This window comes from Thermobia domestica, chromosome 17, assembly GCF_964235325.1.
Source record: "Thermobia domestica chromosome 17, izTheDome1.hap1.1, whole genome shotgun sequence".
Lineage (NCBI taxonomy): Eukaryota > Metazoa > Arthropoda > Insecta > Zygentoma > Lepismatidae > Thermobia > Thermobia domestica.
This window is the reverse complement of record NC_137470.1, coordinates 92,434,400-92,450,872: the sequence shown is the minus strand read 5'-3', so window position 1 is coordinate 92,450,872 and position 16,473 is coordinate 92,434,400. Positions and strand designations below refer to the sequence as shown.

At 34.7% G+C, this 16,473-nt stretch overlaps 1 protein-coding gene across 1 annotated transcript in view; it reads right to left on the bottom strand.

The window, feature by feature from the left end:
* Positions 1-374: 374 nt before the first annotated feature.
* The window catches only part of LOC145673876 (uncharacterized), a 254,260-nt gene continuing 238,161 nt past the window's right edge, over positions 375-16,473 (bottom strand). The window contains exon 11 of the mRNA XM_081743658.1: positions 375-5,931. Within this exon, the coding sequence (XP_081599784.1) occupies positions 5,875-5,931 (57 nt within the window). The 3' untranslated portion in view covers positions 375-5,874. The remainder of the gene's footprint in view (positions 5,932-16,473) is intronic.

Genomic DNA, 16,473 nt, shown 5'->3' with positions numbered 1-16,473 from the left:
GGCCCCTAAATCGCGTTTTTTTTTTTTTTTTTTTTTAACTGATAATTTGGGTTTGGCTACACTGTATGTAGTTCTCCAGATATAAGGCCTAGAAGAAAATTTTTGATTAAAATGTATCGGATCTGCTGATCCAAGAAAAACAAACTAATACAAGTAGTATTAAAAATTCGGAAATAAATAATAATGGATAGTCGATATATGATGAAATGCAATCATGTAAAATATCAAGAAAAATTCTACCTGAATAAAAATAACAGCGAAAAATTAGTGAAACTTGTATAACAGAAACATCGTTATGTTCAGTACTTAAGGATTTTTGTACCTTTACTTTCGTTAATCAATCCATTAATTAATTCAGAAGATAAAACATTGCATTGCTTCAAAGTATTTTATTCTCAGTATATATACACATATAACTGTTTTATATGGGTGTTTCCAATAGACAAAAATTATCTGACAGCCGTTTATTAAAAAAAATGTCTAACACTCAACGAAAGAAAAAAATGTGTCCATATATGACTCAAATTACATTTAAAAACATAGTTCTTGTTTCTTTATAAACATACATAATACAGGCGCAGACACAAACATACCAATAAACTCGAGCAGCACAGACTATAGATGGGCCACCTTTCTCCACGTTTGTCTTATACAGGAAGCTCCTTATAATTAGCGACATTGACACATGTGACAAACGTGAGAAACTCTATGATCAACTTAGCGAAATACTCAGGATGTATACCATGTTTGTTAAGAAAACAAAAAAGTTTCATTACAGTACAGCCAGATTTTCTGAAGAATCGACTCTATTAAACCACACTGTGTAATAGCTACAGCTGGCATATTTTGTTAACATTCTATATTACTTAGAGCTGCTTGAAAGTAACAAAAATGCAAGAATAATGATAATATCTTTTTCTTTCGGAATTCTATTGTCTGAATGTCTCTGACTCATCGAAACAGTATTTCCAGTAAATCACACTGTTATTTTGTAATATGTGTAAATGAAAACTTAATTTAGAGTACAGGCAAATGTATACATTCACATGCATTACGGAATCAACTTAGAACTCATCGAAAATATTTTAGCACCTAGATGGGAAATAAATGGCGATTAACTTTCACTTTTTTTTTTAGGTCTCAGCTGTACTTCTTTCCCAAATATTCGACTAAGAGAAGGTTTGATATTAAGATTATCAAGTCGTGACGCATTGTTATTACTGGACAGCTAATCCATTAATCAGTTTGTACTATACATTATCCAGACTTATTGACCCGTGCCGTGGAAAATCAGCGCCCGGGGCGAGAGTACACGACGGCGCCCCCATACATATATTCCAAGTAATTTTTCCTTTCTTTTGCCCCTTTTTCTCCCGACTTTTTCGCTTCTTTACTTCGGCACCCGGGGCCGTCGCCACGCTCGCCCCTTCCCCCCACGGCACGGTCCTGGCATAGTGCAAATATTTGCGTTGGATTTTCTATTTGGTTGAAGCTAATCGATATAAATTTACTTCGAACTTTCATGATGATTCTTTATTTACTTTCATTGTAACGATCATATCGCCCCACTTGGTCACGAGTACCATCATAGAAACACATCTTACCATATCACCATCAAAAAAAAAAAAAATCTTTGAATTTTACGTCCCACGATATACCGGTTAGGCTAAAGGAGACTGTGATGATGAGTAATGAATGAAATGGTGGAATGAAGAAAGTGGGAGGAAACGGGAGAGCCCCGAGAAAACCAACGCACACGGTGTTTGTCCTCTACAAAGTTCACTTGGCGGGGGCTGGGATCGAATCCGGCTGGGATGAACGCTTTACCACTGAGCCACCGCGGCCCCTCATATCACCATCATCTTAGGTATTCTGCCATTATTGCACTATTAGGGAGGCCATTTGCTGCAACTGAGAACTAATTATGCTCCACGGTCTTTCGCTAATCTTTGCTAAGATTTTTCTGTTTTGATATCGTCCATTAATTGGTGTCTCCTTCGCCCCCTCTCTTTCGTGCTACCATACCCTCTAGTACATCCCTCATGATACAGTTCCTTCTTATCCAATGTCCCAACCAGTTTCTCTTCCTCCTCTTGATAATATCTAAAATTGTTCTTTTCTCCCCTACCATTTCTAACACCCTCTCATTCGTTTTCCACTCAACCCAGCTAATTCGCTCCATCATCTCCACACCCACAATTCGAAAGCTTCGTCGTTTTTCATCGTTTTTGCGCAATGTCTGATCAATACAATACAATATAATACTGCACACCAAGTATTTTCTGAGTCTATTTTCTTATTGATTTTCTCTCCACACTCTGCAATAATTACCATATCACCTGCAAACCGTATACAACTAATCATTCTGCCTCCTACTGAAATGCCGTCTTCATTTTGTAGGCTCTTTTTCACTATCTTCTAAATAGATATTAAGTAATGTAGGCAAAAGACAGCAACCCCCTTATAATTGTATTCCCCTGTCATTTCTTCCCCTATTTCTAGCCCTTTTAACCTCTGTTGGTTCATATATAAGTTTCTTATGAATCTTGGATCTTTCTCTTATAAATGTTAAAAATCAGAAATACTTTGCTCTTACAATAATTAACTGTTTACATTTTATATTAATGACTTTTTTTTAATCACACATATAGTTGTGCAAATGTATTATTTCAGTCAACCATTTTTAACAGTTTAATACAAGGATATACATTATACGAAGGGACCAGTAATAGAACATGTGATTGTGGAAGATCACTTACTTGTAATCCATTTTCAAAGTAAATTCAAAGTGAAAATAGTACATTCCGAAGTACAGAGAAGACTCATATAAAAACACATTGTGGTAGAAATGTTTGATTACCATTTGAAAGGAAAGATTAATGTACTTTAAGGGAGGTTTAGGCTCCTTCGAGACCTAAACAATAAAAATGTGATTGGAAGAGTTTGAACAATTCATACAAGTATATATATATTGAACGATAACAGATATGAACAGAAATAAGAATGCCACCGCCAAGATCAATACACTTCATTTCGGAAGTAGGTAAGAGCTACGTAGTAGCTAATAAGTAAACCATCACGTTCCCTGACAATTACTGAATAGTAGTTTCGAAGCTCATACCTGTTCAAATGATGGTCAATTAGAAATGTTTCATATCGAATTCGCAAGTTTTCCAACAGGAAGCAGCACACCTACACTTACCTACCGAAGCGTCACACCTACAGTGTTGTGAGTGAGTGTACCTGGAATACATACACATTTGTGAGCTGCTGTCATTTGGTTTGTTTCTGAAGAATTTCACACAGGTACCATAAAATGGCACCTACATACGCGACTGAAAAGTATGTAGACAGTGTTTTGTGTACGAGTTCTGTAATGGAAGTGGTTACGCGTCTGTTGCAGAATACACGAGACTGTTTCCATTACATAGGACACCAAATAAAGCATTGATTACTAATACGTTTCCTGCAGTGAGAGAGCATGAAACAGTTTCCAGTACTAAAATGACTTTCGGCCGTGAAACCACACAATCCGTGAAAGAACAGGAGGAAAAGTTGCTCTGGTGCAACGAAGTCGTACCACAAGTACCAGACGAATGTCAACATGTCTGGGCATCCCACGTACCCATGTAAGGCGGACAATTTATATCCAAAACACCAACCATCGGTGCAGCACTAATAAAGAGCTACAACAGAATTATTGTTAAAGCATAGTACTGTTGATTTTATTTATGAACAGTTTTCGCTGTATGTTCACAATGAAAGTAAGTAAATAAACATGACGCTCATATACAAATATGTTTGTTTAATAGCGATATTTTGTAAGGTTACTAATATTTCCTTTGTAATTATAGTTTCCCTGCTTATATTTCCGAAAAATGTATAGGTCCGTTAGTATTACAAATGTAAACGAAGTACAGATCGGCACATGTCCCTATTGTTATCACAGGAATATTTCAAACTATGCAGCGATGATGTGAAATACATCAACAAACAGAATAATACGAAAAAATGTGGTTACTTCGTGTACAAATATCTTTACGAGTGGAACTTTTGCACATAATAGAAAAATTTGATCAACAAATATTTACACTATTTGGAATTCCATAGCGAGATGAAGATAATGTCATCTCAGAACTATTTTCTACTTCGCTGTTGTGTTCTCGTTTTTAATACAATAAATCGTAAATAGCACCGTATAAACTTAAAAATTTAAGTAAAAGTATCATGGAAAAAACCAAACACCATGCTAATTCTCATCATTAAATTTGTTTTTCAGTTTCAAGTTCAATTGCGAGTTTAGCGTCCCTTTCAGCAGTGAGACTATAAGACGTGGACCTACAACTTGTGTAATCCGAACCACATGAGTTCCCGCCACGTTTTTGTTTCAGTAAGTACATTAACTAGTAGCAAATAACCGTCCTGAGTATCACATTACATACTTTTACACTATCTAGCAACAAGGTACATTCACGAAATGTCCCTCAGGATTCGTGTAAAATGGATTAAAATGTAAAGTTCTCCGCGGCCCAAAGTGTATTGTACTAATTTCAGCGGCTCATACCGGTAATTTGCATATTTATGGGCCTTCATATATCCAGAATTCAATCATACACTACCATAACGTTCAAACACAAAATTGCTTTTAGTTTTTTAAAGATAAAACTGGACATAAATGTGGGCATATGCAAAACAAATTGGATCAAGTACCGCTTCTATGATACATGATCCCCACCCCGGCCGCCATATTGGATTCAAATGGTTAATAGGTGCTAGTGATGCATCAAATTCATGTACAATTTTCTCGAAAATTCACTGGTGTAATGAACTTTGCCATAGCCTGTACCGTTTGGAAGGTATTGAATGTTAAGTCCCTTCACTCACTTCGCGAATGGACATTGCAGGATAAGACCAGTTACGCTTACGTTTTTGATGTTAACAACTCAAAATCTAACTGAAAAAATACTGTAGGTATAAACAAAATCTTTATACATCATTGGTGCCATAATCTTATTACATTTCTGTGAGTGATTGTTATTACTTCCATGTTATACTATAACAAGGAAGTATTGTATTAGGGTCAAAATGCGTAATGTAAATCCAGATACGACAAAATTTGGGTGAGGACCTACGATTTTCGTATTGACGTCTGTGTGTCCGTATGTATGTTCAGAGAATATTTCGTTAAAGATAAATCACGTGAAAGATTACATATACACATGGGGCCTTGACAACTTTCTATTTCGTTCAATATTCGTGAAGTGCCTGACACTTAACATGCAGTATCCTGCAAATGGTACAAGCTACGGTAAAACTCATTGCATCAATTAATTTCCGAGAAAACTGTACATGAATTTGATGTATCACTTGCACCTATTCCCATTTGAATTAAATATGTCGAATCCAAGATGGCTGCCAGGTAGGTAACATGTTAGAGAAGCAGTATTTGTTTCAGATTGCTTTGCATATGTCCACTTTCATGTCTAGTTACATCTAAAGATACTAAAAGCAATTTTGTGTCCAAGTGTTTAGTAGTGTATGATTGAATTCCGGGTATATGAAGGCCCATAAATATGCAAATTACCGGTATGAGCCGCAAAAATTAGTACAATACACATTGGGCCGCGGAGAACTTTGCATTTGAATCAATTTTACAGGAATCCCGAGGGGACACTTCGCGAATGTACCTTGTTAGAAGAAGAGAAATGTTTACTACGATTCACAAATAAGAACTTGCAGAAAAAAAGAACCCTTTTGTTCTTATGGTAGAGAGAGACTTGTTTAAAGATGTAGAGTTATGCATCATCACATAATGAAGCGGCAAGTTCTGGGCGCCAAGTTTTCAGAGGGAAGAATTTCTGTTTACTCCAGCAATTATAAAATGGCATTTGGCATAAACCTACTTACAGCGGAAAATTTTCTCAAGTAAATCTGCAAAAAAAAAAAAAAAAAAAAAAAAAAAAAAAGTACCTCGTTAGACATATGAACGTTCAATGAAAATTTATCAATACTTGAATATTTGTATTAACAAAAACAAGTCTGATTCACCGAAAACTTGTATCTGAGAAGTCACTGTCTCGCATTTCAGGGATTCCGCTTTTGGAAACCAATAGGTATAATACAGAGTACGTAAATGGATATTAGTACAGTACAACAGAACAGAAGAAAATGGAAGAGCTGTAGCAAGAATAGAGAGTAACTGCAAGTATTTCCTCCTCAAGAGAAATCTAGTTCTTGCAGCAACCTATATTTTAAAGAAATGTACGCAAGAGATTACGTAAGAATATTATCTATCAATAAACGTGTAAACAACTTAGAATTATAAGTTTTTCTTATTGCCTTCCAAATAAAAATCAAGAAGCACTAAATTTCAATCAGTAAATTTGTATTGTTAAAGATGACGTATATATTTCGTTTCGAATACCAATTAAATATGTACTGGAAACCACTGAAAAAAAAAAAAAAAAAAAAATGCAGATTGCCATTAGTAACTGAAAATCAACGGTAGCCCAAACGCAATGTTCCCTTACTATTGTTAGGCAAATTAAGGGACTTCTGACAACTCTCTCCAATTCTGCAAATGTAGTTCGGTATTTTCTTATATTACGGCTACAATTCAGTGTCCAGAATAAATCTAAAATCAAATTATGCATACCTAATGCACTCAAAAGTATATTTAAAAGTTTTATGAGTTGAAAATATATCAAAAAGATAGTAACGAACTGCTGTTCCTGAAACTGTTCGTAATTTCTTAAAAGGGTATCTATCTATTAGTCTAATTTCCCTGTATAGCACCCTGTGCAAACTTCTAAAGCCAAAAAATAAGTTTATAATATGCATCGTGCCAAGAAAGTGATGTTCTCTAACATAAAGTTCATTTTATTGCAATATCAGTTCGTCCGAAGGAGATTACCAAGACATTTCCGTTAAGAAATATGCACTTTTGAGCAGATTGTATCTCACAATTATATAAAATTGCTGCTATTTATTGGAATAAGCACGCAGTTCCCAACATACTACATTGTATTCACAGAACCACGAGATGGGGAGTTGGTTGGGAACAATTCAGAAAACTCAGAAAAAAAAAGTAAGTAACAAATACTCTGGATATATCAACGCTTCTATTATTATTTCGCTATTTGTGCAGCAAATTGCGAAATAGATGTAAATTTGAGTAGCAGTTTTGCATCGGATTTTCGCCAGAAAAGAAAATTATAAATTATTATTGTGTTTTACTTAGTATTTTGCTTAAACATGAATTTTTTGTATATTGCTAGTATGAAACACAATGAAAAATGTTCTTAAAAAATAGTACCAACTTTTATAGATTCTCTAAGCTAGAATCTGGATTTGAATTTATGATATTGGGCTTTTCATTAAGACGGAGTGAAGAATGGAAACAAATTCTTGGAAAATTTTCCTGTTAGGACTACTGATCCTACAACACAATCCACTGACATTTTTACATCTTAGTAAGCAGTTTGTTCTCAACATTTTAACGGGAACGGCATAGCTAAATCACGTGTCTCACTGCGACAATGATACTTATCGGAGGTAAAGGGAAGACGAAGCAGGTTTTGGAGAGGAAGAGATGGTTGAAATGAAGCAAGTAAAAACGTAATGACAATATCTGACTATCAATATAAACACATTTCGTGCGACATACAGAACTTCATTAGAAGCATCTTCGAATCAGCTATATTAGCAGAAAAAAATGCTGAAAAAAAATAGGGAGGATAAAACTGCAGAGCACGGAAACAAACTAAAAATCGTAGGCGAGGACCCTTCAGAATGTAAATGACGTAACTCAGTGCGTAGTTAACTATATTTTAATCTCATATTCTTTGAATACCTACATTTAGTTAAGAACTGTGTCAAAAAAATTTCAAGACGGTATATACTTAAAATCAGTACATTGCAATATATTCAGACTTGCAGTAATTTCTATATGTAATTTTGTATAATGCGGATACTTGTCTAATTTGAAAAATAGTTCGGTCTCATGCGATTCCGCTTTAAGTTTTACTACATATATAAATTAATGTAACGGTGTTAGTTTGCGAACTACTGCTTAACCGCTGCACCGATTTTGATTTTTTGTACTCGATTGGGATGATTTTTCATGATTTTAACACTTTCTAGAATGTTCACATATTTAGGTCAATGCAATGTACTACGATTGATAATGGAATGTACCAAAGATCTCCACAGGATTACTGAATTACAGATTGCACCAGAAAAAACATTACTGCTAGGTCGGTACACCTTACCTCACCAGTACTGGCAAATTGGCAAATTGCCACATTGGCACCCCAGGTCTCTCTCCCATCATGTTCACACAAAAAAATCATTGTAGACTCCAAACCCATTGTTGGCCCAAGTTGACATTTGACACACTTATGCCGGACATATGGGGCTACGTTGGTACCCAATTTCAAGAAAATCAAAATGGGAGATATCACTGATCCTAAATTTTTCCCGAAACACGATATTTGATTTTCAAATAAATGTTCCTGATATATCTTGTAGCCTATTATCTCCTCTTTAAAATGGTATATTACTTTTTCTCTATTTCTGGGAGATATGATCAATTGAAGTTAAGATTCCACAAAAAACATCAAATATGTCCATTTTTTTTAGCACCCTGTACTCTGAAACTACAGGGGGTACGGGGTTAAAATTTGGTGCATGTTCATCTCTCATAGTGGCCTACATGTACACCAAGATCCATCGAAATCTGACACCATGATGATTTGAGGTTGGTTGATTTCACATGGAATGACTCCTCCTCCTCTCCCTCTCATATTATATGAATGTACATGAAATATGAATGTAACGATATTTGCCCTCGAACTCCTAGTCGCGCTGATTTTTTTATTATTTTTGGTATTTGGCCCACCTTATGTTTTTAGCACATTTTCGTCAAGGGGTTGAACGGTGAGGGGTATGACACGTAAAAATAGGTTTCTGTCCTAACTACTACTAGCTTGCTGCACCGATTTTTATAATTTTTAGTACGTGAGTAGATTCTGGTGTAGCTTAGGTTTCAGTAAAGGTTTCTGTTAGGGGAGGACACGGCGTGAGGGGTTAACATTCAAGAATAATACAATATGTTCGATATTAGTGTGCAATCCATAAGATGAAGAGTGATACTGTCGTCCCGTTTAAGTTCATTCCTCATACGTAGGAGAAAGCGGTTCAAAAACTTCACGTAAACCTATTCTGCCCATGTGAAGAACGGGCATTTCAGCTGCTCTACAACACATTACCCTTTTTTGCTCAGCTATTCAACTCTATATATTGCTACTAAGCTCCTTCGTGGCTAAGTGGTTAGCGTATGCGTCTTTGGCGTGGGAGACCCGGGTTAGATTTCCAGCGGGAGCACATGTTGTTCGGATTCCACGTTAATCAGTAGGTCCCGTCTCATATAGCCTCGCACCTGAAAGGGATGCTAAACTCAAAATCAACTTAACTCTACATATTGCTACTCGGCAATTCTATTGTAGCAATAAAAAGAGTTTTTTAATAGTATTTTATTTATTTAATTTTGAAATTTTAACCTGAATTCTTCAACGTTATGTAAGATACGATGAAAGTTCGCTGTCGATTCTCTTAGTTATCTATTAATGCAAAATAATCCTTTGCACAACCTGGAAACACTGCGAATGATTACAGTGAAATATTTCGATAATAATGAAGGCAAACTATAAAAATTAAAAGTGCTTTCGTGAATGGCAGAATGAATCAATCGGACTAAAAAAGGCAATTTCATAACCTAATTTCTTATATTAATTTAAAAGAAAATGAACAGTGTTTACAATCCAGAGAGTCACGACCTTCTTGGTAGTGAGACTTCAAAGGCTGTAACTCTATCGGATAAAATTCATTTGGTAAAAATTAGAAAACTATTCGTTAAAAATACTCGATGAACTGACGCTGCGAAAGCATAAATAATTTCTAACCTCAGTTCCCTTAAGCACAGAAAATCAAGAGGTACTCCATCTCCTTTCGCGAATCGCTCTATTCAGCATAAATGTGTGCTACGGATATAATTTGTTCTTTTAGGTGTTCAACTATCATCGGTGCGTGCATTCGACGTGAACTTATATTTCTTCCGTACTCTCGCCGGAAATAATTTTACACACCTCAAGCTCCTGAATACTTTATTCATATTTATTGGATCTTACTATTTCAATACGACGTAACGAAGAAGCACCTCTTGAAAATTTGTCCATTGTTTTTGCATCCTGCTATCATTCTTTTCTTTCTAAGCTATCCCATTGTGTTACAGAAACAATTATCAAACGTAAATACTTTAATGGAACATTTTAGTTGGAAACCAAGACACACCAATTTTTTTTTTCTTTTTTATTCATTCCCTCATTTGATATTTGGTATAATAATGAAGCTATTTTTCACTCAAATTTTATCTCTCAAGCTCAACTTCTCGTCATACCTAGCTTTGCAGCTGCACAACACATATTATCATGTAGCATTATTATCATCAGTTTAAAGATATGCATTATATGTAGGCCGGAGTTAAACTCAAGTAAATACATCAGATTAAAAACCTTCTCGGAAAACACACATATCGTCATCGGGACATCAATGGAGTACATTTATTGACGTTTTTAAACAGCACAACACTGAAATTGCTCGAAAAAAAAGTTTCATTTTAGAATGCACCTAAGTATCCACAACGGAAAAAAAAGAAAAAACACTACATACATATTTTTTATGTTGTAAACTGTCAGAGATATATACAAGTAATGTAACAATCAATCTCCAGCAGTGTAAACATGACATTTCACTATCAAAATTTTACATCATGGAGACACGAATGGAATATACGAAAACGATACTTATGTATTTCTTACGTAAGGCAGAACCTATTCAACACAATTTGATTTGGAAAACATCCAACGCTGATATTTAGTGTACCACTGAATAATACATAGAGGATGTTTTTGTAAGAAACATATGTAGAAAACTGCCTCATGGCAAAATAAGCCCACTGCCAGCAGTGGACGTACACGCAAGCACAGAAACAGACTTCATACCAGACACGAGATACGATTATTTTCTTTATGTAACATGACTTAAGAACATTATACGTATGTAGGTTGCTTGCAAAATTGGTGATTATTTATCTAATGAAACTACTCCAAACACTTGAGAAACCTAAGCCACGAAGTTAGTTTCTTTTGAAAATTTACAAGATATGAGGCACCGATAAATATAATGCAACTTAATTACATTTAAATTTGGTCTACCTTTAATTTAATAACACAATTACAAAAACAGAAATAACATAAAGCTTCTGAACAAAGCACAATGTTTTATTAAAATATCGATGTGTAACAGTTTCACCAACTAACTAAACCTTTATTATTTGTTTGATGAAGCCAAAGGTTTAGTTTAGTTAGTTTGGCTTCATCAAACAAATAATAAAGGTTTAGTTAGTTGGTGAAACTGTTACACATCGATATTTTAATAGAGAAATCCTGTTTTTCTCAGATGATGTATGTAATTTCTATTTTGAACTACTAAAGCAAAACTAACATGAACCAGATTGTCACAAAAAGTAGTAATAATAAGTCGGATAAGAATTGCACACAAAATAATTTCTATTACTAGCCCTGGAAAACCAATAGATTAAAATAAATAATCATGTTCTTAACGGCATACCAGGGAAATTTCTGTTATCTGCAAGCTATTAAAGCAATGTACTGAACACATTTAGAAATCCCAAAAGGTATATCCAATATACTGATCTAGGTAGGTGACAAGTTTATCCAATGAGATCATATTTCGATGAAAAAATTACGCTGCACTACTACTTTTTTAAATAAATTTACACAACTTCAATTATTCTATTCGCTTATATAAATTTGATTTCTTTACATAAATTTTTTCAGTAAGCATTTCAGATTGACTCTCACCTATTAACACAAAATCTCTTTAATGGAAAGCCTTTTACTCTACAATTTTATCAAACAGAATGTTGTTTCAGTTACTGCTCCTAAAAATTGTAGCTAGAAACAGTACAACCCGATCCCGCCCCCTTCCCTCACATATGCATACATACAAAAAAGTAAATACACACATTCGCCATCATATGGGATTTCATGTGGTAAGCAGCTTGAAGATTTATTTCCACTTGTTTTATATCATTTTGTTAGTGTGAGGTCTGTTACGCGAAAACGTTAACCAGCTTAGTTCCCTATTTGTATTGCTTTTTGCTGCTGATAAATAGAAGTACAGTCACATCCACATTATAATTCCAACACTATGCGCGATAATGAGAGTGATGCTACGAGTATATTACAATTGTCGTAATTTAACTATGAATATGTGCACGTGATGAAAGATAGTCGAGAACGTTCTACAACCAAGTTACATAACAGATTACCAAAAAACTTTAAAATTCAGATAGTATACAAATTTCAACTGATTGCAGCATTTGGTAGGTAGTATCTATGATACTAAATCTTTTAAGAAAATGAGTTAATTGAAGACTGACCTTTATAGCAGTCATTGTAAGCTAAAATAGAGAAACAAAACAACTATGCAACTCTGTCTTAACCCATACGTTACTTCGCCAACTATTCCAAAACTTTCTTCAGGTGTGCAATGTAATGCCCAATCTTCTTCTAAACAGTTACTCGCAATGCTAATAAAATTCTTATGGTTACTCCCCAGCTATAAGCAAACGTCGCGTAGTTGACAAACGAGATAAAATCCTACTTTTCATTTACAGTGTAGCCCATTTGTAACGAATTTCAAGGGATCAACATAATGAATTCTTTATATCCGAACTTCGTTATAAACAAACTGATGTATTTTTCCGAATTATGGAAAAAAGAAACAAAGGATTAGATAACAAACAGATACGTTTAAAAAAGAATACACAACAGTATAGCATTAGATTTTCAACGTCACTATACACAACACCATGCATTTTCTTCCTTATTCACAGCCAAACAGCCTTCAATTAACTTCTTCCTCATTTCCAGTTTGTTTTTTAAACTCGTTGAGTGTGTTCGGCGGGATGTCATATTTTTAGCAATCTCATTTTTTATTAATTTTCCCCCTTCGTTTTTAAGTTTAACTTTTGTCTGAAGAGATATGTCTTATCTTTTGTTTGCCATCTTTAAATCTAGCGATGCACTAACACGAGTTTAAAAAAATAAACTTGCGGCATGTTCCTACCTTACAGCTACCGAAAAACGCACCTCACTCTCTCTCTGTGCCTAACACAATAAGCTCCAGTGAAAATAGAGATTTATTTTTAATATCTACCTTCAACTTTGGTAGACGCGCGTTGCTAGAAATATCTGCACCAGGGACGATTTCTGCTGTCATCCGAGTGGGAGGAGTCAGTCATGTGTGGCTTGCACAGCGACAACAGTTATAAAAACCAGTCTTGCGGTACCTGCGTTATCCACGAGCAGAAGAAAAGAAAACATAACATTATCCCGTTCTGAAAACTTCGCTATAAAAGGTCTTTACGGAAATATTGTTCGTTGTATACGGTCATTTATTCCATGTTTTAAGTTGGCGGTGTGATGGGGATTTCATTTATGTTCATAATATCCAAGAATTCGCTATTTCCGAGTTCGTTATAAGTGGGCTCCACTGTATTACAAGAAAAATGTTTTACGTATCTGTTGATACATATCTCTAGCTGTGTGCTATGGAATATATTTAAAATACTATGTTGCGTGCATAATTTAACATCATATTTACTAGTATTTTTAACACTTTAATAATATTCCTAGCACACTGGCTTTTCGAACTATTTATTGGAATAACGAATAAATGAGTAGCTATTCGGGTTTTAACACTATTAACACCCCATATATCTACTATATTGAAGGTACGATATTAAAATAAAGAAACTATGTCTGTCAATCATTGATTAGATAACCGGAAATGACAGTATTAGGAAACTGCCATATCACGGATGACTGCACTTTCTGTTTTGTGTTACATAGGAAAGTAATGTAAAAAGTAGGAAATTTATAAAAACGCTGTTGCATCTGAACAGGATATTGTCTGACGCCGGATTTGTAGTTGGTTTAGCTAAGGGAGTAACGACTCTAAACTGTAACTAAGGCGCAGTTTTCTCACATTATGAAAAATGGAGTAATGGATGATGTCTGCAGAGACTTTGTGTAAACAAGTTGAAATGCCGCATGAAATAAAATTGAGAATTTCTGTGATATGAAAAACAAAAACTTACAACAAATCTTACTGTAATTGTACGAATGTACTAAATAATAATATTAATGAAACAACTGCATCAGATTTTAACCTGCTTCGTTTTAAACGTATAAAGAACATGAGTAAGGAACTAAATATATAACAAAGAAACAATTCGACGTATCTTTTAGAAACACATACGAAAGAAACTAAAATTTATTTGGAATGCACTGTATTGCAGAGGTCATCCGTTTTCTAAGTGAAATCTACACTGAATTATACACTTAGGAACACTAGACTTCATTTGGTACTTCTTTAACAAACAAATAACCAATACATAATTTTATTTTTGCATGAACTATTGTTTCTCCAGTAGAAAGATTAATTATCATCGTCTACAGCATGGGGGGGGGGTTCTGGGGGTCAGAACCCCCCGAAATATTTTAGAACTTTTTACAAATAATTAACATTTTAGTAGAATAAACCATGTTAATTATATTTTCAATAAAATACAATGGTGAAATATAAATAACATACACAAATAAAGCGTATATTTTTCAATAAAATATACTTCTTTATTCATGTATTTTCTGTTTCAATTCAAAAATTGCAATGAGCTTACTATCGTAGATATTGAAATCTAACTTCTTTAAAATCATATGCACTACCTATGTAGAATTTTTGATCTTGTGTAGCTGTCGTAAGCATAATAACACTAGGAATAATGCGTGACTCAAGGGCGCCGATCCATAGGGAATTCGTAGCGACAAAATTGAAATGGACTCCCCTAATGGGGGAATGCTAAGTTGAAGCAGGTTCTCCTATTTCTACAGTACATAGTCATTCTTTATTTCTTCTTCTACTAATGTGTATCTCCCATATGTACCCCCAAAGTTACTCAGAAATCAGCACCTTTGGCGTGGCGTAGTTAAAACATATCTAATTTTGGAATTTAAACTGGCCATGATTTTCTTCGAAAGAGTAAACTCAAATCAAGTCTTAAACTGAAAAATATTTTAGTAACTCAAGTCTTACATGGACCTAAAATGTTACGTATTCAGACTAAATTGTGTTGAGCATATGATACAACTAAGAAGTAAAAAGAGTCCAACGCTGCATAAAGAACTTTCTTTTTAGCTATTAGTCTGTGGGTAAACTTGTGCTTATAACAGGAAATCAGTTTGTAAGGCAACGAACTTTATGTCTTCAGTGCAAGTTTCTAGTGTGTTTAGTGATATTGTGTTTAGTATTTGAGTCAGAATTTGCAGTAGTTTACGCCATAAAACGTAAAAAGACAAAAACTTTAGATTATTTTTGGAAAGAAGACCACATAGTGATCAAGGCAATGTTAAAGGTACTAATGTTAAGGATTGAGCAACCTAAGACGAATGTGTTGTGTGAAACTGAAAAGTACTTTAACGATTTAGATGTCGGGCTCTATATTAATAAAAATGTGTCTAACAAAACGCGAGAGGACTTGCTGAAGATTCCATGGACACAGACTTCTTCGTACATTTTCCCGAAGGTGGGTAAGCGTAAGTAAGCGTAAGTTATGTTTCCAGATCAACTGGTTGAAACAGTTTCCATGGCTAGTATATTCATAATATGCTGGTGGCGCTCTTTGTAAAATGTGTGTTTTATTTGGCAAAGAACATATAGGCAGGGATTGTCATGAAATTGCAGGAGCCTTAGTTGCTGAAGCATTCAGAAAATACAAAAATGCACTTGAAATATTTAAAGATCATGAAAATACTGCATACCATAAAATGTCGTTAACATGTGCACAGAACTTTGCAAAAGCTGCGGAAGGACAATCTGAAAATGTTTTATATCAGATTGACAGAAATCGTTCTATTCAAGCATCAGGAAATCGAGAGAAATTTAAATCTATTGTGAGTACCATATTATTGTGTGGTCGGCAAGAAATTGGACTTACGAGGAAGGTCCATAAACCGTGAGAGTTGAATTTTGATGAAAATTAGTGACAAGATTCAGTTCGAGATGCTAAGTAACGTAGTAATAGTCACTCGATGCGCAAATGCTTCATTGAGCTGCTACACCGAAGCCATCTTGAAATCCAATAGGCAATGTCCAAGAATACCCTTTTGGCATAAAAATGAAAAAGCTTTTGGTAGATCTGACTTCAACATTGTAAACCGGGATAGGGCATCTATATGTGGGAGTACTTCCAGTGCATGATCGCCATCTTGAAAGGCGCCATATTGAATCGCGGTCAAATATGATAAATGGCAAGGGGGTCATGTGGGG